The sequence below is a fragment of the Leopardus geoffroyi genome, chromosome B4 (assembly GCF_018350155.1).
Source record: "Leopardus geoffroyi isolate Oge1 chromosome B4, O.geoffroyi_Oge1_pat1.0, whole genome shotgun sequence".
NCBI lineage: Eukaryota > Metazoa > Chordata > Mammalia > Carnivora > Felidae > Leopardus > Leopardus geoffroyi.
In genome coordinates, this window is record NC_059341.1 from 48,183,421 (window position 1) to 48,211,328 (window position 27,908).

General features: G+C 41.1%; 1 protein-coding gene across 8 annotated transcripts in view; it reads right to left on the reverse strand.

Annotated features, from left to right (window-relative positions):
* Nucleotides 1-408: 408 nt before the first annotated feature.
* GUCY2C (guanylate cyclase 2C) overlaps nt 409-27,908 on the reverse strand; it is a 142,368-nt gene continuing 114,868 nt past the window's right edge. For all 8 annotated transcript variants that reach the window (XM_045462731.1, XM_045462726.1, XM_045462727.1 and 5 more), the window contains 13 exons: nt 27,639-27,743; nt 22,974-23,060; nt 21,764-21,896; nt 19,584-19,721; nt 18,724-18,812; nt 16,934-17,025; nt 14,002-14,160; nt 9,883-10,075; nt 8,221-8,395; nt 5,392-5,490; nt 3,648-3,742; nt 2,154-2,230; nt 409-1,054 (listed from right to left, as the gene is read on the reverse strand). In XM_045462731.1, the coding sequence (XP_045318687.1) occupies nt 880-1,054; nt 2,154-2,230; nt 3,648-3,742; nt 5,392-5,490; nt 8,221-8,395; nt 9,883-10,075; nt 14,002-14,160; nt 16,934-17,025; nt 18,724-18,812; nt 19,584-19,721; nt 21,764-21,896; nt 22,974-23,060; nt 27,639-27,743 (1,617 nt within the window). In that variant the 3' untranslated portion in view covers nt 409-879. The remainder of the gene's footprint in view (nt 1,055-2,153; nt 2,231-3,647; nt 3,743-5,391; nt 5,491-8,220; nt 8,396-9,882; nt 10,076-14,001; nt 14,161-16,933; nt 17,026-18,723; nt 18,813-19,583; nt 19,722-21,763; nt 21,897-22,973; nt 23,061-27,638; nt 27,744-27,908) is intronic.

Sequence of the window (27,908 nt, forward strand, 5' to 3'; positions counted from 1 at the left end):
GACACTGGGTGTCACGTACTACTTGTATTGCAAGACGTCTCTTGTTTATCAAGGTAAAACTTATTAGAAATGCTTGCTCATCTGGTAGAACACAGGCAGAACAAGTTAGTCACAATCCAAGGTTTTACTGGACTTTGTATTTACCGGGAAGTAACATTTGATCTTTGTCTCAGACCGGAGACAACTGTAGGTCCCGCCTCCCGTGGTAGAAGGCTCGATGTAAATTCACCTCATGTGGAGCAGGTGATACTAAACATCAAGGTTTTTGGCCCTGAGCGACAGTGCTGGCTTTGCCTGACTTCAGTGCTGGGGAATTTAGCAAGCACAGTTTTTCAGCCGGCACAAGACGATGGCTGCAGCATTTCAGGGAAATGGCTGGAGCCGGTGGAAACACATTCACAGACTCAGTAAATTTTTAACTTTTATTCCTGCCTAACATGTAGCATGCTTCCTGCAAAAATTATGAGTTAAATATAGTTTGATGGAGAAAAGTTATTTAAGATATAATTGTGACAATTTAAAAAACTCCTCTCATGAATACAGAAGGAAAATGAGTCAGTAAACAAAACAAAAACGAAAACAAAACAGATGAAGTAAGAACACAGTCTCTTCAACCTAGAGATAGTACATCCATTCCTCTTCTTTCCCAGGTGGAAGCTCCCTGGAGTCACTGTTGAGGTCAGACTCCAGAGTAAAAGGTAATTTTTGCGCTGAGAGCGCACATCTGATTCATAGAGGCAAGTCTGTGTTCCAGACAGGGCAGCCAAGGCGAAGCAGAGTGTAGTATCCAAGTCTTCTATTGCATTAGGTCTCTGGGACACTTGAGGCCGCTAAGTGAGGCTGTACTTAATTTGCTGAGTCCTTGGACTTCATTTTGGTTTAAAAATGGGTGTTCTCCTTGTCTGTTGTGTTCAGCTGCAAGTATTCCAGAGTGCCTTTTTTGTAGCTGGCCACCCGTGTTGGTTTTCGGCTTCTTATCCCCGCCGCCTGTCTTTTCTGCAAAGAGTTGGCAATCATGTCGGAAAATTCGGCTTGCAAGCGCTGCTGATTCTCCCTGGAAAGAGAGTGGGGAGAAAAAATGGCACTTCTCAGCAATTCACACAGAATATTCCTTAGCTCCAGAACAATCAGTTCAGTTTACTCAAAAGAATGCTTATTTTATCGAATTCTTATTTGGAATGCTTATTCTGCACCAAACACCGGGAGTCCGGAGAATACAGAATGAGCCTTGCTTTTGACAAGTTTAAAAGAGCTGCCATCCCTGCTCTGTGTAATTGGAGAAAGAGCAGAATATATTTTGAGCGGAAAATTATATTTCAATTTCAAACTGAAACAACACGCTGCTTGATTTGGGAGTGCAGTGAGGTTTACGCAAGCCACCGCAGGGAGGAGAAAAGAAGCCACGACAATGCAAGGCCCCTGCAACATAAGCCTGAGGACTTGGTCCCACACATCCTGGAGCGTGGCTCTTGTCTGAGGAAGGCTTAGAAGGGATGGTGGGTTTCAAGAGTTTGAAATGGACCTGGGGCCCAGAAAAGATCTGGGTTGTTTCGGCTTCTCTTCAGGCTTGCCGTCTATGTGGGTCCAGCATCTAGGGGTCTGCAAGACAGGGTCTCTGTGCCATAGCAAAAGCCACAGTAACAGCTGTATGACTTATTGCAGCAACGAAATGTGCAACTGGATGGTCATTTGAGTCATCTTCAAGGGAACTGAAACCTGTTCGTTAGACCTGAAACCTCATCTTCCTCCTCTCTGGGAGAACCCAAGCTCCACATGAAAACGCAGAACTGCAGTCCTGGGACTGGAAGAGGGCCCGTTTCCAGCAGCCCAGCAGAGAGCCGTTGGCAGCCGTAGAGATTAGGGTGCCTCTTTGCCCCAGCATGCTCCACTCATGCTCGAACCTGTCATGCAGGAGGTGAGCGGTCAACTACCCTCTGTTCTGAGCGTGCCTGAAACACCCCATTTCTGGCAGCCAGAGGCGGAGGTTTCTAAACTTCTCATGTATGTAGTCCCTGGCCTCTTATTCAATAGATCATTGCCACTAGCCAAGCTTTTTGCCCACAGTGAAATTCCTTGTATGTGGCACAGCTGTCAAAGCCAAGACTTCCACTCGCCTGTCCCCTCCCCACCACACCCACCCCCCAGCAGCTTACACAGTAGGAGGTGTTGGCAGGTTGTACTCCCGGTCCTTCACCCCCGTCAGCCAGTAGGTAGTCTCGGTTCCTCTTCCCTAGGGAGGCAAGCAAGGTGAGTGCCACGGAGGCCAGGGAGACAGGTCAGTTCCAGCCCGCCATTCTGACAAATAGTCATTTCCAAGAGACCTTTCCGTTCCATGTTTCTTATCACATGTTCCTGATGTGATTCTCATCCTCTCTAGACAGATCTTCATTTCCAAGTGCCTTTTTGAAAATAAGCCTCTCACCCCCTAGACATGTTTGTTTTTTCCAAAGAAGAGTCCTCTTTTTTTCCCAAAGACATTTCAAAATGTCACTACAGGAACATCGTAAGAAGTCTAAATTAAAAAAGAAGGAAATTGAGGTACAATCCTGCTTCACCAAGAAATTCAAGTGGTTTTCATCACCTACATTTTCTTCTAGTCCTTTTCGCCACAAGATTTTGTCACAAAAACTAGCCGTTTGCTAGTTTCCCCACCTTAAGCTTAAAAAAAACGAAAAATCACTCATCTTTCAAGCCAGTAGTTTGCTGGCTGTGTTTGGACCACAGTAATCTAGACACCGCTTCTACTCGGGTGGCAATGTTCTGTATAGAAAGTGTATTTATGGAGGACTCAAAAAGTAAGTGTGATATTAGGACACGTCTACACGAAAGGAGGCTTTTCCAAGTTGCAGTCACAGTGTAAAGGCCAGAAGCACTGTGGCTCCTGGAGACAGATCATTTTAGAGTTGGTAGTTGGATTCAGACCAATGGTGAAAAGATTCTAAGGACCTTTGAAAAGTGGCCTGAGAGCCAAGTGGAGACATCTGGTGGCTCTGGAGGGTAGTTGTTCTGAATGTGAGGAACATGGTGGAGAGGAGAGACCGGTGGTTCTCAAACTTTGGTGTATGTCCCGATCACTGAGCACACTCATTAAAAATACAGATTCCTGATCTACATTCACAGAGGGCCTTCCGCAGCAAGCCTGGTGGAGAGTCTGGGCATCTATATTTTAGAAAGCACCCAGATGACACTGGATCAGAAGTCTGGGGACCACAGCTGGTCCACAGCTTCAGAATGGTAAAGCAATCCCTGGAGAGGTGGTTTTAGAGAGAAGCAGCATCTTGCAGTGAAAGCCTGGAAGTGAGTGAGGAGATGGGGGCTCTGACTTAAGTTAAATAAGTCCCGTCCCACACCTTAGCTCTCGGCTTTGCAGGAGGACTTGGGGACAAAACTTGGATGCATGTGGAAGAAATGATGGTGACATTTTATAACATATTGGCCCTGGTTCAAAATATTTAAAGGGTTCTGAGTTCACATTCTTTGGTGGTGGCTTCTCCTACAGGGGATCATGGGTGATCACTCTGGGGAGGGCAGAAAAGGATTCTTCATCTTCATTGAAGATGACATTATTGACCACTGGATGTCCATTCTCCAAGGAGGTGGGCCAAAGTGAGTGCTTTTCCTGGGTCTTCTGCCTGCGGATCCCTTACCTTTAAATATGTTTCCCCTCTCACTTCATATAGGAACTGGCATTCAGTTCTCTTCAGGATGGCTATTGTGGAGCCGCTCACATGAATTCTCAAGGCTGGAAATGCAAAACAGATCAATGAAAATCTCAACCATTTTCAAGAATATTATACAAACACATTTGTTTCCACTTGATTCAGGACACTTGTTACAGATGTTCTTGACAGCTGAGATGGTTTAGTGAAAGAACACTTAAAAATACAATCAGTGAGATAAATATCACACATGGGATGAAAGAGGGTCTGGCACTGCTTTTTGGGGTGCTGAGTGACAGGGTTCCTCAGGTTGTGCTCCACAGGTTCTCACTCTAGCACAGAGCGGTAGCCCCTGCACCTTGTCTTGGGTTTGGTTTGTGGTACGGAACTTGACAGCTGGAATTTGGTTTTGGGTCCCTGTGTATAAGTTCTAATAAGCAGCTTAAGTGTGGGCAGCAAGGTAGAGACTCAGGAGGGAGTTAGAGGGTCATGATTTTCTTAAGTTTTACCCTTTGAGGATACTATTATCCTTCTCATAAATAGTTGGTGAAGACATTCCCCGTTGTGGTCCACCATTGGTGCAGCACTTTCCCTCAATGGGTGCCACAGACAATGACAATAATACGAATAATCGCAATCCCATGTTGTCTGCCATGTATCAGAGGCTTAGCATACGTCACATCAACTCCTTCCAGAAACCCTTCCAGCAAGCTTGGTATCCCATCCTCAATTTATTTCTTCAGCCTTCCGATGCCTAGAAAGATGAGGTAGATTCCTCCCCAGCTTAGATAGTGACTTCTGTCATTATAATTATAACCAAATCCGTCTGGCCCCAACCTTATTCTTTCCTTTACACCATGGTTTTCTAGTACAGATCAGCAGCAGGCTGTCGGTGGACTGCCAAAATACCACTCTACCACCTGTGTTTTTGTAAGCTCCGCCCACGCCTATCAAAGCTTTCTTTCTCTCTTTTTTTAAATTGTATTTTTGAATACTTATTTATTTTTGACAGTGAGCATGAGTGGGGGAGGGGCAGAGAGAGAAGGAGACACAGAATCCGAAGCAGGCTCCAGGCTCCGAGCTGTCAGCCCAGAGCCCAACGTGGGGCTCGAACCCATGAACCGTGAGATCATGACCTGAACCAAAGTCGGATGCATAACTGACTGAGCCATCCGGGCACCCCTCTTTCTCTCTTGTATATATTTCTGTTACTATCGCTGTCACCAATATTTATGGAGCATCTACTACATGTAGCTCATGGCGTCTCTGCCCTGCCAGGCAAATGCAATATAGGCTTTTGCATATAATAAATACTTACATTTTTCTTTACGAAAACCAATTCTTGGGAAAACTAAATTGGAATAGGAAAGTGAACCAGTGTATGCTCCATATCTAGCCCACTGAATCTTTTTTTTTAACTTGCATGGATCTATGCTAACTTTCATAACTATTCCAAGTAGAGCATACCTGAATGCATTTCAAATGAACCAAAACTAATGAAATAGCCTACCACTTAGCTAAAAAGTAAGAATACAATAATTCTCAGTAAATGGTAACAACAAAAGCAAATGCAGCAAGGACTGTATTGACACAGGCTCACGTCCAGTCAATGTGAAAGGTCATTCCTTCATCTCCCTTGTACTTTGTATGTCCCTATTGTGCATTTTATTTTATAATTCCCCTCTGCTGGAAGCCACAAGCTTCCTCTAAGAAAAGCAATCTCCTTTCTTACGGAGGCCAGTGGATTCCATCCTAGAGGCTGTGTTGACGGTATCTCCAAATAGGCAATAACGAGGCATCTTGATTCCCACAACTCCAGCAGCACAGGGACCTGAAATGCACAGAAAGCAGGAGGTGGAAGCGGCAGAAATCACAGTGTGGAGTTAAGGTGGGTAAGCCTCTTTCTCAGGCACAGTGCCGAATCCTTCATTTTACGTAGAAGTGGATGGCAGTGTGAAAAAGGAGCTGTGGCTTTTGTTTTATTTTTATTTATTTATTTATTTTAAAAAATTTTTTTTTTCAACGTTTATTTATTTTTGGGACAGAGAGAGACAGAGCATGAACGGGGGAGGGGCAGAGAGAGAGGGAGACACAGAATCGGAAACAGGCTCCAGGCTCTGAGCTATCAGCCCAGAGCCTGATGCGGGGCTTGAACTCATGGACCGCGAGATCGTGACCTGGCTGAAGTCGGACGCTTAACCGACTGCGCCACCCAGGCGCCCCTGTGGCTTTTGTTTTAAATGGATGTATTCAATGAGGAAAATATGGTTGGAACAAGACAAGCTTCTAGAAGGTGTTCTGCCCTAGCACAGAAAAGTACATTTGCACAAAACAAGAAGATATCCAGAGATCCAGGCTGCAAACGTGGGAAGTCGTTTTTAGTATTTTCAATAGAAGGCTCTCAGGAAGAATGGAGACTCTCCCACACCACACTTCCCTGAGCTCTGAAATGCTGGAGAGCCTGGTACACTGGAAGGCTCAATGGCCAAATTTTGTTTTAGTTTATTTTTATTTACTCAGAGTAGCATTTCTTGGCCTGGTGAGCCAATGATGGAGAACCCGGAAGACAAGGACTTGGCATAATCATCTCTGAGCACTTCACATGTCAGGTGAAATGCAGTGGGATGGGGGTGGGGAGGGCTGTGGCACAAGGGCACCCTGACAAGAACAGAAACCAAGGCAAGACTGGGCACAGCAGGATGTTAGGCAGGAAGAAGGGTTGTTCATGAAGCATTTGTGTGAAATGACTGAATCCAAGGAGTTACACATTTTAGGAGTTCAAGATGAATCTAGAAACTGCAAAACTGGATTTTTGGATAACGGTAGCTATTGATTTTCTAGTTGGCTTATTGGGTTTTGATCTGTATGAGTTCCTTTGTAGATTTATCCTACAAATTCTCTGACCACACACATTGAAAAAGAATAAAAATACTGGATCTTCCTTTGAGTGCCGAGCCCTTCTTTGTTAGGTTCAATGCAAAACAGCACAAAATAGCCAACTGAAAAACAAACAAAAACACACAAAAACAGAACGACCTACAGAAGGCAAGGAGCAACAGAGGCTGCGACTTGGTCAGAAGATCTCTGATCTGTGCCTTCGGTGTGCTAGGTCTAATTACAGGTGACTCTTCACTTCAGAAATGGAGTAGATAAAGCTGGGGAAGGGCCTGGTAGCAGAAAATTCCTGCAGGTATTAAGTCTTGTTTTCAACTATCAGTATTTAACTGCAACCTCCTAATTTCTTAGGCCTAAACCTCTCCAGGTATGTGTTCCTAATGTCTATTATCATTCCAGCCCAATGTGGTGGCATGTGGGCCCAGGCGCTGAGCTCAGACATTGAGTTGGTCACAGGGGAAAAGAGATTGGGCCAGGAACCAGACTTGGTTGACTTGGTTCAGTCAGCCTCCTTGACTTGGTTTAGTCAGCCTCCTTGACTTAGTTCAGTCAGCCCTGCTGCTGTCCCTCAGGCCTGGCATTTGTGATGGGTCAGAAAAGGGACCCCGTGCTGTTGCCGGCTAGGGAAATGCCCGAGAAGTCCCCTCCTGTGTACACAGAAACATCCCTAATACATGGTTGTGGACATGATTGGGGAAGAGTGAACATGGCAGAAATTTTTAACTTCCATTTACTGTTACTTTGAGAATATCACGGGTTCACTACTAAATCAAGAAATATTTACTGCCAGGCTCTGTGCTAGGCACTGTGGATACAGGATGACATTCGCAAATGCAGTGGTCTGGTTCTTGCCACAGAGTCTGGAGTGATCTTGGGTTTTCTGTATTTTGAGTCTTCTGTGAGCCTTGGAGGGCAGAAAAAAGCAGTGGCAAGAAAGTATAGGGAGGTGTGATTTAACACAAGGAAAGACTGTTAATCATTTTAACTATTTAATGATGGAGTGAGTTGGCTTTGGAAACTGAGTTTTGAGGGACTCCTGGGATTATTCTAAAAGTAGCTGTATTATTACTTGTCTTGGAACGTATAAAGATAATTTGTGCCTGATAAAGGATTAATCCAGATGACTTCTGAGTCCTCTCCAACTATATTTTTCTATAACATTTATAGCTGATGTTCTCAAATCTTTACATTCCTGGCTGAGTATCTTTCATGGTCTTTGAAGTGATCCATGTACTTTCAGTACCACTGAGGGGGGTGAGGCGGACATAAATGCCTTTCATTATAGGAATTTTACCAGCTATTTTTTTCCCTAGATAATCTAATCCATGAAAGATACTATAAAAGTTTAGTGGGAAAAAAATGTGAAGTTGGGGGCAGGAGACGGAAGGGATGGGGAGGAAATAAATAATATATATGAGGACTTAGGAAGAAATCTGGAGGCTGTTATTTCAGTCTGTGGTTGGTGTTTAGCATTCCAGGAGTCAGAGGTGCTGTAAAAGGTGGTGTTCCCTAGAACTCTCAAAGGATTGTCTCATTATATCCGGATGTGTAACGGGATGAACTTCATGTGAAAATCAATCACATCTTAAGACCCTTTATCCTTTCTTATTTAGTTGGTGCACAGAGGTTTATATGTTCCCATCTGCTACAATGCTTAACTCCATACCAGAATGAACGCCAATGCGAATCCATATTGGGAGACCGGGAAGATGCTCCAGCTCGAAGGTCCCCATGAAGCTGAGGATATCCAAGGCCATCTTGGCAATGTCTATTGCATGCCTATTGCCATTCCTCTTAGGCAAACCACTGGCCACCATGTAGGCATCACCAATGGTTTCCACCTGTGGAAATAGTTTCTCATTAGTGATTCTATCCCTTCAAAAGGCACAAGAAATTAAAAACAAGTAGTTGACTACGTATCAAAACAAAAGCTTTTGAGAACCCAGTCGGAGCATAGCCCTGTACACTTTTTCTGGGACTAGTTCAAGACCAGATATGCAAATTTCTTCACAGTTTTATAGTCTAGTTAAATGAATGATAAGTAATTTTGACCATATGAGAGTACTTTACAATAACATAAGTAATCTAGATGTGGTAACAATTCTATAAAGTTTACATTATAATCTGAATGATGGCGTATAACATTTAATTACCAGAAAAGTCACCTTTAGCACTTAACACTTTATTTTTGATATCCTTTTTGACAAAAAAAAATTAATTGTAGGTTCCTCCAAGATGTAATGCACATTCTTATAGCATGGTGATTCTAAACACTTTTCTTGTAATAAGCAAATTTGTATCAGCAGTATCCTACCAACATTATTCTTTGTAAATGACCTCTCTTTTAATGTTATTGTCATGGTCATATAGTTCACATTTGTTGACTAGTTAACTTCTCTTTGCCAGCCGTCTCTGCAAGGCATAACCATTTTCTGTCCAACAAGAACCGTTGTTAATATGGCTTTCTGGCCTACATAGGGTGAAGATGGGGCTAGGACAGACCCTAAAAGGGACACCTCTATGTGGGTAATAACCATTATGACAGACTGTCACATGAGTGACCTTTAAACTTTACTTGTAAGGATACAGTATTTCAGGCATATGGTTTATTTCAATAGTCTTCACAATAACCCGCTGAGTTAGGTGTTATTATCATCCCGTTTTACAGATAGGTAAAGTTAAATGTATTTTATGAGGTCGCAGTTAGGTAGGGCCAAGTGGGATTTGAATGAAGAGCTCTATTTCTAAAGTTATTTGCTCCATATGCTCTGCTACTTTTCCAACATGAAAATGGGGGAATTCAATTGTCCTTTTACTCTTCTGACTCAGGCAGTATTAGCCCGAAACTGGTCAGCCCACTAGTCAGGTAACAGATCCAGTTCTGAACTTACAGGGTGTTCTCCCTGTTTTCCTTTAATCTTCTTTGAATGATGCTTGTTCTTTCAACAACAGCAACAACAACAACAAGAAAAACAGATTCCTATTCTACTTGTTGTAACTCCAGTGTCTTTTCCGCTTCATTTGCAATCAGTCTAAACACTGTCCATTTCTTTAAAAGGTGATTTGAGAATACTAAATTTATTAGCTAAAATTCATTCCTGATGACCTTTATGTTGTTTCCTTCACAGTGCTTCTTAAAGTCATGTGGGCATTTTGACTTCTGACCCTTCTTATTCTTTCACTTCCCTTCACTTTTAGCTCGTGTTCAACCACAAATTCATTAAACCTTAGAGAGGATAAGAGCTGAGTAATAATAGGAACCAATCAACTTGGGCTCTGCTGACATGGGGTGGTACAATCATTTCAGCCTGGGAGGTGATGTGGTTACCTTGTACACATCGTGGTGATCAAGAATGTGGTCAAAACTCTTATAGATGTCATTGAGCATGTCCACCACTTCCATGGGGGTGCTGTATTTGCAGATGGTGGTAAAACCTACAATGTCACTGAAGTAGATTGTAACTTCCTCATACAATTCAGGCTCCACAATGCCTTTCTCCTTCAGAGACTTGACCACCAGCCTAGATGAGAAAGGGAAAAAATGCCTTCAACTTCAGCAATTTTTTTTTTCTTATCTCGCATACATCTGTGAGACAGTAGTAATTGTCCACAAAGCATCCTAGGATTTGGGATTTCCACTGAAAGGAGTGACTAGGAAGCAAAGATAGGCTGCACATACTGAATATAGGAATAGAATATATACATACACATATGATACACGTATTTGAACTCAGATGTATATATGCAGGTTTAGCATTAACTCAGTACTTGGCTATTAACCCTTATATGCATGTACATATAACTCTAGTACCTATGTAACCCTCATATGTATACATACTTGTCCACTTTTTACCACTTTGTTGATTGTCAGCTTCTTCTAGATGTTGTTCTATATCCAAAAGCTGAGGAGAGTGTGTCGTTAATGTAAGAGCTTAAATCACTACAGCTGTCAGATCTGGCTTTTTCATCAGAGCCAAGGGTTTTGCATCCCAAGCATATTTAACATGGTATTGTTTAATATCACTATAAAGGAACAATGCACTTAAAAATTAACTTTGATATGTTCTGAATGAGAACTTCTTTGATATATTTTTGGGTCCTTTAAAAAGCAAAGTCAGTCACCATGTAAACACATGTTAAAATTATGGCAAAACTGCAGAAGTCAAATAAAGCAACTTAGAATATCTCTGTTGCAGAGATAGAAGGAATGGTATATCAGACTCAGAATTAAGACAGAACCATAAGAAGGAACTGCACTTCCTTGATGTGCCAATTGCCTTTTCACTGAGAAAATGGAGTAGGACTGACATGAGGTTGGGTGCTCCCTGTCTGCCCTTGGGATGGCTCTGTAAAGGACTCAAGTATGGAACCACTAGAATCAGAACATGGCCACTGGGAGGTGCCATAGAGGTCATTGATAACCCTGAGGCTTAAGAAGTATGACTTTCACAAGGTCCCACAGTCAGTATTAGAACTGAAGCAGTATTAGAACTCACAACATCCTCCCGCCTTTCAGTCTTTTTAATGCACGGCATCTCCTCCACGACCCAGACCTTGGATATTCATGGAGATGGGGATGATCTGGAGGTATGCCAATTGTGTCCAAATAGCAATGTCTTCCATTCTCCCAGAAAACAGCTCGTTAACCACAAGGACAGGCAACATTCCTTTTGAGAACCTCCAAAGCATCAAGGGAATTTTTTTCCATTGGTGCGATGACAAAGCCTGGGATCTTTAAGAAACACCCCTTTGGTGCAGCTGATTGGATTCTCAGGGGTCACTTCTGGGGTGGTTTTTCTTGACATGCCCAATATAAGGGTGCAAATTTTTTGAAGGATACATAAATGTAATCATAAAATTGGATATTTCACCATTTTTGCCCTTCGTATTACTGCTTATATCTGAAAAGTCATATAAGCTTGGGAAATAGTACGCAAAGAGAGGAACGAATGTTGGTAGATAAATGAAGGGCCGTGACTTAACACAGTGAGCTTTGGTAACAAGCTGTTGCTGACACAGATTAGCGAACACAGTAAATGTTTTAGAAAGGCCTCCCACAAGAAGAAAAAACTTCTATTTTAACATCTCAAAAGCCAAGAGGCACTGTTTAAGTAAGCAGTTAAGTAGAATCTGGTTCCTACATGCAGTCTTAGTTTATTGACAATCTTGCTGTAAATACTTCTTTTTGATTCTTCTAAGTTATTGTTCATGTACATTTTAATTTTCTTTTACAAATATATTTTTACATAAATTATCAGACAGTTGCACTGGAATCATGGTGTATTGCAGCTATTGAAGAGATCTGTGTTATATAACCTGTGGCAATCCAATAAAACATCTACCCCTGGAGATGAAAAGTAGAGCATAGGGAATATAGTCAATCCTATCGTAAAAATATGTCTACGGCCATACCACCCTAAACGCGCCCGACCTCGTCTGATCTCGGAAGCTAAGCAGGGTCGGGCCTGGTTAGTACTTGGGTGGGAGACCTATCGTAACAATAACGCTGTATGGTGACAGGTGGTAACTTCGCTTACTGTGGTGAGCACGGAGTAATACACAGAATCTCAAATCACTCTGTCCTACACCTGACACTAGTATAACATTGTATGTCAACTATACTCAAAAGTTAAAACTACCATCTAGTGATCAAAGTGGCACATTACAGCAAAGGTAAGATAAAAATCTGAGGCAGTGAGCCAGCTGTTTCAAATCATTTGAGTAACAGTATTGGTTAAAACCACGGATGATGACACCCTGGGAAAGGCAGCCAGATTGTCTGGATGTTGTTTTTGTTACAACTCAGCACTAAAGGCCAGGCAAGGAATTATGCATCTTAAACCTAGCATTTACAAAGCTCTGACAGAAATTGCAATCTGATGGGAATATTAAGGGCTCCAGCCTATTACCAGGGCACCATTTCCAGGCTGTTCCTTGGCATTCTGAGGACACACAGGTCCTGCAGTAGGCCTCCTTCAGGCACAGATGACTGAACAGAGCATGTTGGTAACTCCTACCCTCGTCACTCGGGTTTGTCAAAGAGAAACTGTTCTATTGAGAAAACAGCTCATACAATCTCAAAATCATCCTTTTACTAACATAGAGCTGATATTCTAAATGAAGCATGGGCTCAAAATAAAACAATAATGAACACAAGTTATATATAAAAGTCATGGCTATTATGTACGATAATAACAGCCATGGACATTCCAGACTCTGGGCTAAGTACCTTATATCCTGAGCACTATTTCAGGAAATTCTTAGGGCTAGCCTGTGAGGTACAAAAGAAACTGAGGCTTAGATCATGTAGGTAATTGTCCAAGACTGTACATTGGTAGTCAGCGGTGGGAACACAGTTTGAATTCAGGCCTAGCTGACCTCAGCTTCCATGATTTCACCCAATGCTGGACTGTCTAGCTTAGGCTTCCTCTAACAAAACAGTTTATTCTACTTGAACGAGAAGAGAACATTACCGCTCACTTGTGACAGGTAAGGGCCCCTTGGCCAAAGTCTGTTTTCTAGCTCCACATTTTAACTTCTTGCTTCTCTTAACATTTCTTTGTTATTATCTGAGTACTAACACTCACAAAACTTTAAGCTGTATAGGGATTTCAACCTTACGTCCTTTCTCTTTATGTCCTGGCTGTGATACTGTTTCACAAAACAGACGCCAGCCCATAGATGCCTCTGTGATGAGGCATCTGATATGTGGCCCCCACCTCCTCCACTAATGACTGTTCCTACTCCTTGTAATTTGGCTTCTACTTTGAGGTGAAAAGAAGAAAAGAAATGGGCAGTTAGTGCCTACAAGTGCCTTATGGCTCACAGAATCCAGAGGAAAATTTTAATTTCCATTTTGAGATTAGGGAGAGACAGACAGTGACCCGCCACAGGTCCCAGACTTAGTAAAAGTGGCAAAGTGTTAGAACCCTGGCTATGCTAACTCCACTGTCCATGCTCTTTCTGGGGCAACACACAGCCGCTTGCAAATAACTTTTTTGGGGGCGCCTGTGTGGCTCAGTCGGTTGAGTGTCCAACTTTGGCTCAGGTCACGTCATGGGTTCGAGCCCTGCGTCAGGCTCTGTGCTGACAGCTCAAGAGCCTGGAGCCTGCTTCAGATTCTGTATCTCCCTCTCCCTCTGCCCCTCTCCTGCTCACGCCCTCTCTCTCAAAAATCAATAAACATTAAAAAAAAAATTTAAATTTAAAAGAAAATAATCTTTTTCTTCTAGATATTTACAGTACAAACCAGAACAAGTCTTAGCAAGGTATGTGTATTTTTTTTAACCGAATAATCTGTTGAAGAATGTGCAAAAGGGAACAATCTTATGTAGATACAAGGGAAACAAAACAATACTAGAAGAAAATGCTGACGCTTTCAGCTATAAGAAAGAAGGCATGGCTGTGGAATCATGAGAAACTACACCGGCAAGAGAACCTGCCTTACCTTGGAAGCAACATAAAATTGAGTCTGTCAGCTCTGTCCCTCTCTGCCTTGTACAGCTGCGTCCTTTCCTCCACCAGATGTTCCAGGTTTCGAGAATACAGCTGTAGACGTCGGATCAAGGTGTCCATATAACTTTCATTTTTTTTGTCGTGAAATAGGCTGTAGGTAGTAATAAAGAGTTGTTACAAATTATTAAAGCATAAACATCCAGTAAAATAGTGGACAAATGTGATTAAAAAGTTATAAAGCAAAAAATAAAATAAAAACGGTCAACACACGTTAAAAAAAATTAGCCTCAGGAGAAATTAAAGAAATAGAAAGAGACATAAGATATATTTTTAAAGTTTATTTATTTATTTTGAGAGAGAGAGAATCCCAAGAAGGCTCTGTGCTGTCAATGAGGAGCCAGATGCGGGGCTCAATCTCATAAACTGTGAAATCACTACCCGAGCTGAAACCAAGTCGGTCGCTTAACTGACTGAGCCGCCAAGGCGCCCCTAGAAATAGACACAAGATTTTTAAAAAATTAAACCAAATGTTAGAGTAATGGTAATAATGGAGGTAAGGAGGAAAAACATCCACTATGATCTTCCTGGAGGGCAGTGTGGCAAAATGTGTCAGAAGCTTTAAAAGTACACACACTGATCAGTTCACCAGCACTTCTTCCAGGAACTAGCCACAGGAAACCACAAGAATGTGCTGAAAGGTAACTACAGAAAAGTCACAGCAGTCTTTACAACAGCAAGAGTTTGAAAATAACCCAAACGAGTAACAAAACGTAACGAAAATATTACGACACAATGGAATATTCATGCATTGTATAAAATACAAATTAGAACAGTTAAAGATACAGAAAGACGCTACCTCTATATTAAGTAGAAAAGTTGATAAAACAGCAAAAATTGTAATTTTAATTTTTGAAAACCAGTAGCCATCTATTGATAAATAGGTGATGTTTTTCCTTTGTTTGCTTATTCCTATTTTCTAAAATTAAAAAATTTTAATAACGATTTACAATAAAGGGAGAATTTTTTTTTTTTTAAGGCACTAGAAGTGATAAATACAAGTATAAGAGAAGGACCGAGAAAAGCAAAGCTGAGCCTTCTGTTTTCTCCTTAGAACAGAAAGCTTGGGTCCTCTGCTTTGGATTCTGTGTCTCCCTCTGCCAATCCCCCTCACATTCTCTCTCTTTCTCTCAAAAATAAACAAACATTAAAAAAAAGAAAAAAGAAATGAAAAAAAAAAAAAAAAAAAGAAAGAAAGACTGGGTCCTAAAGCACAAAACCTAACTCTGGATGATCTTGTTAGGCCAAGGACACTTCGACAAGATGCCAGCTTTCTTCGACGCTGGGACACATTGCAAGCCTTGGTGCAGAGCTCAGTCAGGAGGTACATTGTCTGTAAGGTTGTTCAGTATCGAGATAATGTTTATACCATCTACAGCACCATAGAAGGGGTTGAATAAATACTACTATTTCATTATTACAACAACGATTTAAGTTACCACTTCTGCCCTCAAGGAGAAGATGGCCTCCATCATAATCCCCTGAGGTGGGGAGGGATGTTTGTTAAAATTTCAATACATTACTGAGTCTACCTCAGACCTACATAACTGGAAACCGCTAGGTCTGGGATTATGAAACAGTATTTTTTAACAAGTTCCCCAGGGAGGTTTTCCTTGAAGCCACTAGTATAGAGTCTAGTTGGGTGAGGGAGCAGGTGTAAGGAATAAAGATAGATGGTCTCCGTTTGTGATGAATTGATTCAATTAAAACAGTTTTCTCAACCCTGACTGCATATTCTAATTACCCAAGGAGCTATTATAAACCCCTATGCCAGCCTGCACCCCAGACCAATTACGTCAGACTCTCTGGGGCAGGGCTCAGGCACTGTTGTTGTTTTTTTTTAACATTCCTGCCCCACCCCCTCCTGCCTGGTGATCTCAATGGGCAGCCAAGTTTGAGAACCACCCTATTAAAGGCTATGTATCAGGGGCCCAGTTTATCTTCATGAGTTTACATTTCACTTATCACATATACAGTCTCATCGGATCTTAGTAAAATGTCTGTGAAAAAATTAAAAAATGAGTAAGAATTACATCATTTGTTATTTTCTGCTCCTTCCACACAAATGACAGATTAGATGTACCCTTCAATGACCACTTTCATGATTTCACTTGACCTCATCTCAGCCCTGGGCTTTTAGGTTCAATAAGTATCTGAATCTTTGACTTAATGAGAAGTATGGAAAATAAGAGCTGGAAGGAATTGCAGAAATCATCCTATTCAAGTCCAGTTTTAATAAAAAGAAAATTGACATCCAGTTAGGGTAAGCACTTTGCCCAATGTCCTACACCAAGCTATTACCAGACCCTAGTCTAGAAGCTGGATCTCCTAATCTCTTCACTGTTATTTTTTTCACTCTAACTGAAAACACGGAAAATCTAGAATTCAACCTTACTGGATAATTGTGTGCTTATTTTGTTTTTTTTTAAATTTTGGACCCTGAAATAAAATCTGATTCATGGCACAAGGCTTAAGCACCTAGGGCCACAGTTTCTGATTTTAAGATTTTAAGAGCTTCTTGATCTTAAGAATGATCTACTGGCTTTGCAAATACTCAGGACTCGTGCTAGACTTCTAATTACCTCCAGAAGGGTCAGGGAACTAGATTTTTAACAGACATACTTATGATCAGCCAGAGTTTATATATTAACCAGGCAAGTTTTGCCCTTGGCTATTCAACTTTTCAAGTGATTATTCCCTGAGAAAATGGTCTGTTGGTCTCCATCTCATTTTAATTTTTTTGAGACAGGGGTTGCAGTCTGGGGTTTTTCATTAGAACAGGCATTCCATTCTGAGGTGCCACTGGCTGTCAACTATTATTAGAAAAATCTGAAATAAGTGAGGAAAAGCAAAAATTTCAGCAATACCCAAATATCTTGGCCAACGTAGACTCAATTTTCTTGAAATCTGGTCTCTTCTCTGGATCTTCCTCCCAGCAGTTTTTTACAAGTAGATAGACCTGAAAGAAAGAAGGGGTGGATTTGCTCAGGGGGTGTATCTTCTCCTATTCTCTTCCCTTGATGGGAGTAATTGAGGCAGGGAGTATTTTTTTTTTTTTTTAAGTTTATTTACTTTGAGAGAGTGAGAGCCTGAATCCAGGGGGAGGGGCAGAGAGAGAGAGAGAGAGAGAGAGAGAGATGGGAGAAGAGAACGTGAAGCAGGTTCTACACTGTCCGTGAGGAGCCCCACGCAGGTCCGAAACCAAGAGTAGGCCACTTAACCCGCAGAGCCACCCAGGCGCCCTGAGGTAGGGAGTATTTTTAAAACATCGCAACTCTGACAATGAGGCTGAGATTGCTTAGTTCCCCTCAGTCTGTCTCCGCACCACCTGGCCTCACCCGTCCCTTGGGCCCTAAATTAATGAAAAATGTGATATGGGTTTGGACGGGGCTGGATTGTCGGCAGAAAATGCTTTACAGAAGTTTGCAGGGTTTATGTGCAGTGGGTAGGAGGCAGTGACTCCAATGCGAATCTCTTCCGCAAGGGCTTCCAACCACAGCGACCAGCGGAATCACCCCGAGAGGTTTCCAGTTTCCTGTGCTCACGCTCCACCCCAGAAGATTCCAATTCCCAGCAGTCCCGCCTTGTCTGAGTCAACCATGGTCTGGAATCAAACGATCCTACTGCTGACAAATCGTCAGAAGGTCCATAGTAACCTAGTGCAACGTCACAAGGCCTGTGCGTGCGTCATTCACCTCACTTCATCTCGTCACGTGAGCACTTGATCATCTCACGTCATCACAAGAAGGGTGAGCACAGTACAAAAGGATATTTTGAGAATGAGACCATGTTCACATAACTTCTATTACAGTATATTGTTATATTGTTACAGTTCTATTTTATTATTATTCTTGTCAGTCTCTGACTGTGCCTAATTTAGAAATTAAACTGTATCAAAGGTATGTATGTCTAGGAAAAAGCCTAGTATATAGAGGACTCAGTACTATCTGCAGTTCAGGTATCCACCGGGGGTCTTGGAATGTATCCCCCGTAGATAAGGAGGGACGACTATATACTTTCCTATTATTTTTAGATGTGGGCATATTCATTTTTTAATCAGTAGGTGGTATTTATAAGCCTAAGAAGTGTATGACATGGACATCTTGATCTTTTAGCTCCTAAAAATTGAGAGGGCGATATGTGCTTCAGAAGCCAGGTCTTGAGTTGGGAGAGGTGGAAAAGGACATGGGGCTGATGACGGTGCCCAAAGAGAATGTCTGAGTCCTGGCCCCTGGATCCAGTGCATGTCACCTTATTTGGAAAAGAGGTTTGTGCAGATGTGATTCAGTAAAGGACCTTGCAATGGGAACATTATTGTGGACCACCTTGGTAGGCTCAGTGTAGTCTCATGAATCCTTATACAGGAGGGAGGTAGAGGGAGAATAGACAGAAAAGATGAAAATGGAACCATGGAGGCAGAGATTGGAGTGTTGTGGCCACAAATCAAGGGAAGTCAGTAGCCATCAGAAGCTTCTGGAAGAAGCAAGAAATGGATTCTCCCCTAGAACCTCTGAAGGAAGCATGACCTTGTTGACAACTTATTTCAGACTTCTGGCCTCCAGAACTATAAGGCATAAATTTCTGTTGTTTCAATCCACGAAGTTGCTGGCAATTTGTTATAGCAACACACAAAACTCATGTAGGGAAATGCACTCACTTCCAGTTCTTTCTCCTCTGCCGTTTCCAGGAACAGATCTGGGCGGAAGGGTTTTACTCCATTGGAATTCTCTACTCTGAAAATCTTCTCTGATGGGATGAGAATTATGCAAATTACAAGAAAGAATACAGCATGAAAAAATTTTAGCAGCAGCCAGACCCTGAATTGGTTCACCTACCCTGGATGGGTACCCAGTGAAAATATGGCAGAGCCCAGGCAAGCACTCAAAGAATGAATGACCACCAGGCGAGGGGTCTTATACCCACTTATACCCAGGGGGTTATTAGCTTAAGTTAAGGTTACTAAGTCTCTGAAACTTAACTTGAATACCACTACCTTTAGTACGTTTCCTCCAAGAGTCTAGCCTGCCCTCTCTACATCCTTTAGACCCCCACCCTCCAGAGAGTTAAGACCTGGGACATAATAATTACACAGTAAGCAACGGTTGGATGAATGGAAGGAAGCATTTCCCCCTTGAGAAGACCTGTGACAAAAACTATAGATCTTCTCTCAGTAAGAACTAAAATACATATGTTGTGCCACGAGAGTGATGTAGCTCAGGTGTTAAACAGACACACATCTTTTCTTAGAATCAGAAGGGAAGGGGGGAGACTGTAAGGCAAGAGTCTTCAACCGACAATAATACTGACAGTAACGACACCTGGTATGTTATATGCTTTTCAGAGCATTCTACCATTTTTCCTGTCAACCCCTCCAATACCCCTGTGTGACGTGCAGTGGAGATATGCCATTACTTCTGCGGATGAGGGGACTGAGCTGTGGTCACAAAGAGATGAGGGTCTTGGTCAGCCTAGAATGCAGGCTCCCAGAGAAGGCAGATGGCTGAGTCTAACTCTTACCATTCTCATCCCGGCAGCTCAACGTGTAGAAGGTTTCTCTCCGCAGGATGATCTCCTGGGCAATGATCCCGTAGCTGTACACATCTCCTTTCTGGGAGATGCTGGCCTGGCGGAGGTGCTCCGGGGCTGTCCACAGGTCTGTGAATTCAGCATTGAGATTGCAAAGTTGAGGGAGCTGAGCGGCTCGTAGGTCTCCAACCTGCTTTTGTTCTTTAAGTCCCTATCCCATGCACCCTGAATATGAGTGGCCCTGAACTTAAACGTCCCAAACTTTTGAGGGGTTTATGCTAATGCTGGTGATAGGGAGAGAATGCACACTTGCCTCTTGAGCTGACTATATAATGCCAGGATTTGGGTGAGGTCACATGGCAATGTGGTCCCTAAAACTTCTAGAATCATAGTCCTGAAAACCCTCGAGCCTACCTAGAATAGCACTTGGTGTATAGGAGTGCTCAGCAAATATTTGTAGAACGACTACAGTAGAATATGAAAGGCTGAGGATTTAATAGCTTGTGGTGCATACGTCATAAACCTATGAAAGCCTTCATAAATAAAAAATACATAAATTTATATTTTTATTATAAAATATAAAATACTTATACTATATGTATATTATGTAATATGGAACATATTATGTATAACATACATGCATACCCATTGAAACACATTTAAACAAAGAGCCTATCAGTGATATTTTGCAGGTTGGACATACTCACAGCCTCCAAATCAGCTATTGGCCACAGACATGTTTTCTTGTGTTCCCACAGTTTCTTGAAAAAATAATGCATACAGTTTTCTCACATTTTACTCTGTGCCTGCTACTCATTAATGCTTCACACAAGTGAAGTGCTCCTGTGTTCTGTGCTTGGTTCCTATAGACACTTGGGTTTTGGACCCTATCACCTAACTTAAATAGTAACACCAAGGGCATACATTCAATTTCTCTCCATCCCTTGCAAGTTTTCTAGGATCACCTAACTCCTTCTAAACTTTCTGAGATTTTCTTTTTCAATGAAAAAAATCTTTAAATTCATGTGAGGTATGATACACTTATGCTGAGGCACATTTCCCTTGTTTGGTTTTCCATCCAAATGCTCATTGCCTTTTTGAATTTATGTCTTGTTAATTTGTGTGATTTGTGATTCATATACAATTGATCCTAATGGTTTGGGGTAGAGGACAGATAAGTGGATGAGCTTACGTTAAAACTTCAGGTAACTGACAGCACAGATTCGCAGGTATAACTGAGTGATGTTTAAGAGGGTAGCATTTGATCGGCAATTCATCTGATTTTGTGTCGTGGTGAGTCATCTATTAAAGGAGACTTGTTCCACCACAGATGAACCATGCTTGCCACATGGTAGGTCTTCATCAAGCACTTATTGGATTGAGTCCAGTGTCATCCTACGCTTGATGTGACTGAAGAAGTAGGGGCGGAATTGTAACTTTACTTTTATTGAGAGAAAATGAAAGGATTGCAAAGTAGAATTAGAAATCGAATTTAGGTTTTTGGATCTAGGTGGTATTTTGAGGCTTTGTAGGAGTGCTAGATTTCTGAGGCTGTTTAACCCCGAGTTATAGTAAAGAATGGGTAAATGTTCAACATGAAAAGCTCTTTATACAAGATAAATCACTTTTCTTTGTGTTTCTCTTTTGGCCCTTATAACAATCCAGAAAGGGATAGGTAAGAATATATTTTACTAATAAGAGTGGTTTTTCTTCCCATTATCATAATCACAGATAAATGAATGACAATTTGGAAATAGGTCTTCTGCCTTGTATTCTATCTTCTTGGGCAAATCTCAGCCTCTGAGCCTCAATTCTGACTTATACAAAGGAAGAGTTAGACTAGATGATTCCTAAGGTCTCTCACTACCCTCACCTTCTCTATTTTTTCACCCTGTTCTGCTTCCACAGCCAGTAAGTTCTTCATGATTTCCTCACTGATATCCAGAAACACATGGATGAAGGAAACCCACAGAACAGATTTGTTCAACTCAAGAAGCACTTGTTGAAAACTGGCAAAAACTGACAAGGGTGTAGTGCTGGAGAATGAGCCAGCTGTTTCCTCTTGTGGCTCCAAGTGTTTATTTTCTGATCAGTATCACCACTCCCTGACCACTTGTGAGAATTTTTTTTTTTTAAGTGGGGAACTAGTAAAAATGTCATTCCTTACAGACCTTTTGTTGGAGGCAAAATGGAACTGCAGCCAAAATCAGTGATCTTTACCACCATTCTACTGTCTACCACACAGTTGGTGGATTTCAGACGGCCATGGACTTCGGTCTTACTGGAGTGCAGGTATGACATGCCCTGTAATTTTTCAGATGGCAGGGAAACAAAGAGATATGATACTCTTCAGCTGTTTGATTATTTTAAAGAAAGTAATAACATTTTGAAAGCATTTCAGCATGCAGACATAATCACACCACTAGAATTTAAATTTAGTTCCATTAATTCTCCTTTAAAAATATTGTTAATGCCCTAATACTTGCCTAAGCGCTGCATCTTAAAAGGCAATTGTCTAAAGACTCTGGTTAAACAGTTATGCAGAATATGAAACAAAGGGTTGATTCAATTTTTTTTTAAGTGTTTCTGCTTACCACTTAGTCTGTGATCTTGGGGTGTATTTCTGGTTTTCTACCTCAATAAAAATACAGACTTGCCCTTCTGAAGGGAGGGGCAATTCAATTACGAAAGGGCAAGCCTCCCCAACCCCGACCCTTTTTTTTTTTGGCGTGGGGAGGTGGGGTGTGGTGCTGCTGTGCTTCCCTCTGGTGGCCAGAGGTGTCACTGCAGAAATTGGTCTTCAGCCTGGATCACAGGAGTGAAAAGTGGCAAAGAGGGTGGGTGTCATACAATCTTTTTAAAACCGATTCTGGTCCTAGATGACTTTCAGGCTATTTAAGGCTGTATCAAACAGCTCAATCTTGGGATTGACTTTTCTTCGTTCTTGAATGAGGCCACTGGCAGCCACTTCCTTTTTTCGTATACTATCTGGGAATACACACGTCCAAATTCATTAGGGCCTTGAGCAAGAGGGTTGCCTGTCCTGAACATTTTCTCTTAAAAAGATTGTTGTCTTGCCTGAAGCGTAATATGATTTTGATTTCCAGCAAGTCTATGAAAATGTGTACCCCAAGTTCAGAGCAGGAAAAACATAATAATAAAAAGTAATAGCTTGGATATCGAACATTTATTTATACCAAATATCACATGAAGTACGTGCATTATTTATGAAATCCTCACAACAACCCTCTGACATAGGTACTATTTTTACTATCATTTTATGGATAAAGAAACCAATGCTCAGAGAGGTTGAAAACTTGCTAGAGCTGTTTTCCTATGTTTAATTTTCATAAATGTCTCTTTTGTTTGTAGGTCTCTTACCTTAGCAATGTCATACAAGACCGAGATCTTAAACTCCCAATCCATGAATGTACCATCAGGGTAGGAGATGGTGTCATTTAAAACTTCCTGAACAGCAGAAAAAGAAAAGGAAGAAACTGTTGGAAGGAAGGATCCTGTGGAGATTGTTATAGGCTAATAATGATCTTCTAATCATGAGGCCTGGGGCTCAGAAACAAACTGAAATGCCATTGTCCTGTTTTTCCTGAACATGTATTTCTTTCCTTTCTTATGAAACATCAGGTGGCTGTCGCCATAATAAAATGAGGAGGAGATACTCATCGTATCCCAAATCCTGGTTCTTCCGCCAGACAGGGGGAAAGGAATGAGCAGACACCTGCCTGGAGAATGGGCTATCACAGGTTGTGGGCTGCAGGTTCTGTTTCTCTGAAATCACACTGGTGATTAGCAGGAATTGCTATTAGGGAATCTCGTCCTCTTTTTTCCCTCATGGGATCAATTGCGTCCATTGGCTGACAGCTCTGAGTTTTCTTTACATTTACCAAGTACTCTGTCAATAAGAGCGAGTTCTTGGATTTTGTGTGAATTGTACCACCTAGAAATTTGAACTTACTATTTTAACACGATGATGGTTCTGTGAAGACGCAGGGTTGTAGCTAAGCAATAACTATTCTTCACAGTAAAACTCTAATAACCTAATAATAGTTTCCTGTTTGGGGAAAAAGCCCAATTTGACCTTTAGTTTTAACTCAGGAACTGTACCAATGATTTCCAGTGAAGGGCGTGTAGTCATTAATCATTTTAGATAAGGCTGGTTTAGCTGCGGCTATCAGGCCCAGTTAAAGGAGGGAAATTATGGGCAGACGGTCTCTGAAGTAATTCTTTCCCTTAGCACATGATATATTTTATATTTTTATTTATTATCTCTTCTCCCTATGGAAATGTAAATTCTGTGATACTTTTTGTTCTGTATCTTCAATATCTAGTACCGTATCTGGCATATCTAGATGTTTCATGAGTATTTGCTGCATAAATGAACCAATTGTTCCTAAACAAGGTTAGCCAAGGTTGTTATATATTTATAAGATGGGAAGCATATTGTCTTTTATCTAGGGAAACACTTGCCCATTTGTTTCCTTACAAAAGTAGGTTCTGATGGGATTTGCCAGGGACTGAAGCCTGGAGGCAGGAGGGGGATGGGACTGTAAAGTTTGCACTGGCACAGCCTTTGCTTTGAGATTCAAGACACAAAGGAGCAGTTTCCTGTAGAAGCTTCTGTCCAACATGATGCTAGAAGGGGGCCCAGAACACTCAGATAAATGAAGTTTCCTATCTTACAGCAGAGAGCCCAAAACACTATCTAAACATTGACTGGGCATGTTAGGGATTAAAAGGCCACATGAAACCCTTTGACCAGGCCCTATTAATTGGTATTCTAAAATTTCCTTTCACTGAAATCGAATGATCAGATTTGGTCTAGGCTTCATAGGAAAAAACATTTCTTTTTGTTGTTGTTGGTTGTTTTAAAGTTTATTGATTTTGAGAGAGAGAGAGAGAGAGAGAGCACACACACGTGTGCACATATAAGCAGGGGAGGGGCAGAAAGAGAGGGAGAGAGAATCCTAAGCAGGCTCTGCACGGTCAATGTGGAGCCCAAGGCAGGCCTCAGTCTGCAAGATCATGACCTGTGCTGAAATCAAGAGTTGGACACTCAACCAGCTGAGCCACCCAGATGCCCTGCCCGGAAAAACATTTCTATAGATGGCTCCTGACTTATGATGGCTTGACTTGCATTTTTTTTTTTTTTTAACTTCACAATGGTGTGAAAATGATATGCATTCAGTAGAGATAATACTTCAAATTTTGAATTGGTATCTTTTCCCAGGGCTGGCAATTATGATGCTGGGTGGGCAATGAGGCTCAGCTCCCAGTGAGCCACTGGATCAGGAGGGTAAACAACCAATATACTTACAACCATTCTGTGTCCAAACAACCACCCTGTTTTTTCCTTTCAGTACAGTGTTCAGTAAGTTACATGAGATACTCAACACTGTTGTAAATAGGCTTTGTGTTAAAAGATTTTGCCCAACTGTAAGCTAATGTAAGTGTTCTGAGTGTGTTTAAGGTAGGCCAGGCTAAACTCTGCTGTTTGGTAGGTTAGGGGGATTAAATGCATTTTTGACTTAAAGATTTTTTTAACTTACGGCTTTATGGGGACATAAGCCCATTGTAAATTGAGGGAGAGCTGTAATTTTGAAAGACTTGAGATTTTTATTATTAGGAATGTGTGTTTATTTTATATCAGCACCAATTTGAATGATCATTTTCAGCATCAATTACAATGATTATGAGTTTTCTATGACCTTTTGATATGATGCATTATAGTAATATTTTTTCCTTTCATAGAATTAATCCTATCTGATTATATTATGGTTTTTATATACAACTGGCTTAGAGTTACTAGTATTTTATTTATATTTTTTCCATGTAATTTCATAAATGTAGTCAGTCTTTAATCATATTTTACTATCAACTTTATGCTACCTTGTTGAATGCCAAATGAATTTAGAAGATGTTCATTTTTCATTTAACATTGCAATAGTATTTACGTAGACAGTAAGGATTATTTTTTGAGGCTTAAAACAATTAAGCTGATCTGGTATTATCTGTAATGGAAATTATAATTTCTTGTTTCATTATTGTCCTATTTAAGTTTTTGCTTTTTGAGTCAAATTTTCATGATTATATTGACTCTGAAAATATTCCTTTTTTAAGATTTTATAATTTAAGTCAAATGAAGTATTCTTTCACAACTGAAAATATCTTTTTCACAGCTTTATTTTTTATTCTCACTTTTTTGTATTTTTGTTTTAAAAGTTTTAATTAGAAGTATGAGAGGCTTTTATGTTTTATATTTTAAAAACCTAATGAATGCACCTTAAAATTCTACATTTTTAAAAAAAATTTTTTTTCATGTTTTTATTTATTTTTGAGGCAGAGAGAGACAGAGCATGAGCAGGGGAGAGGCAGAGAGGGAGGGAGACACAGAATCCGAAACAGGCTCCAGGCTCTGAGCTGTCAGCACAGAGCCCGACGTGGGGCTCGAACTCACGGACCGCGAGGTCACGACCTGAGCCGAAGTAGGACGCTTAACCGACTGAGCCACCCAGGTGTCCCTACACTTTTTAATAATAATTAATTTTATATATTTCCTTTCGTTAGGCCACCGTTATTCTTTTAAATTTTAGCATTGAATACTTAAATTATTTGTTTTTTTAAGAGAAAATAGCACTTAGAGCTATTATTTTTTTCCCCCTGGAGGATACATTTGAGTTTATGCCGTACATTTTGAAAGCTACTATTCTTTTAATTGAAGGCTATTGAAAAAAACTCTAAGTGATTAATTTAAAATTTTTATTATTTTAAAATTTTATTGTATTATGAATATTTGATTTTTGAAGTTGCTACTGCACCCAAACTTGGTAGTTTGGCTTTATTATAGGGAGGATATGGAGGTGATTAAGAAATACTGGGTCTGAAAGTAGCCCAAAGGCAGAGTGACCACACATCCTTCTTGATTGGATCCAATTGCTTTCTAGATCTGCTATTCTGCCCTAATTGTTACAGTACCCCTTTCCTTCTCAAAGTATCGTGATAAATTACATGCTCATTTCAAGGCATTTCAAGGACCAAAAGTGCTTATAACATATGCCCAGACAGTGCACAAGGTGAGGTGAAATTTTTCAATGCTCTTTGAAGCAGTTGCCCTGGACTCCTTTCTGCTCCTGCCCATTTGCCATTTCTAGTCCTGTTTCTGCTTGAAACCTCACTTTGTTTCTTGTACTTAATGGTTCTGTGTATGCCTGCCCTTCTGGATGACCCAGTGATTTGATATTCCTAGTTTGATGCTTGGTTCTCCCTAAGAACTCATCCCTATCTTACTTTCTCTTCCTGCTGGACTTGCTCAGCCAGAATGCCTGGCCACATCTGGCAACACCTGGGCCAGTCTCAGTCTCTCCCAAGGGAGAGACGGGCAGGAATTTAGAATGTAGCAGAACCAGGACTATGGACAAGTCTCTAATGCTTATTTGGTGCTATCATAAGGACTATCCATTTTTCTTTTAATGTTTATTTATTTTGAGAAAGAGAAGGAGAGTGTGTGTGAGGGGCAGAAGGGCAGAGCAAAGCAGAGAGAGAGAGAGTGGGGAAAGAGAGAGAGAGAGAGAGCAAGAGAGAGAGAGAGAGAATCCTAAGAAGACTCCATGCTGTCAGCACAGAGCCTGACATGGGGCTCGAGCTCACGAACTGTGAGATCATGACCTGATCCGAAATCAAGAGTCGGATGCTCAACTGACTGAGCCACCGGGTGCCCCTCCATGTTTCTCTTAACACAAAAAGAAGTGTGCGAGTAAAATAAAGTGAATTTAGAAGTTATCACTCACTTTTCCACATCTGTTCTCTGTTTTTTCAAGCCTACGCTCTTGACTATTTTTGCTTTTGTTTTTGTTTTTTTGTAAAAATGTAGTTAAGTTTGGTTGACAAAATCTAAGTGATCTAGTTAGTAAGCATATGGACGTAATAATTCTCTGATGTTGTTTCACGGGTAAACATTTAAAATTTCTATGAAATCTTTTTTTTCCCATACGGTGACCAGTTAGGAAATTGGAAATGATCGTGGCTCCTTACCCGGAGGGATCCTCTCTCGCAGTATTCGATCACCCCAAAGATCATGGTATCAAGCTTCACGGTGCCGTAGAACTTGGTTAGGTTGTAATAGTCCATCTGAAGCAACTACGGTAACATGTTTATTTACAAAGCAAGTCAGGCAGGACGGAGCACCACAGTACAATTAATATGCTAATAAAACATGTCATGTTTTAGGTCTTCGGGAAGATGTATTGTTCTTGATACATTTGAATGTCAGTACATTTCTTACTGATGCTACGTCGCACTCAA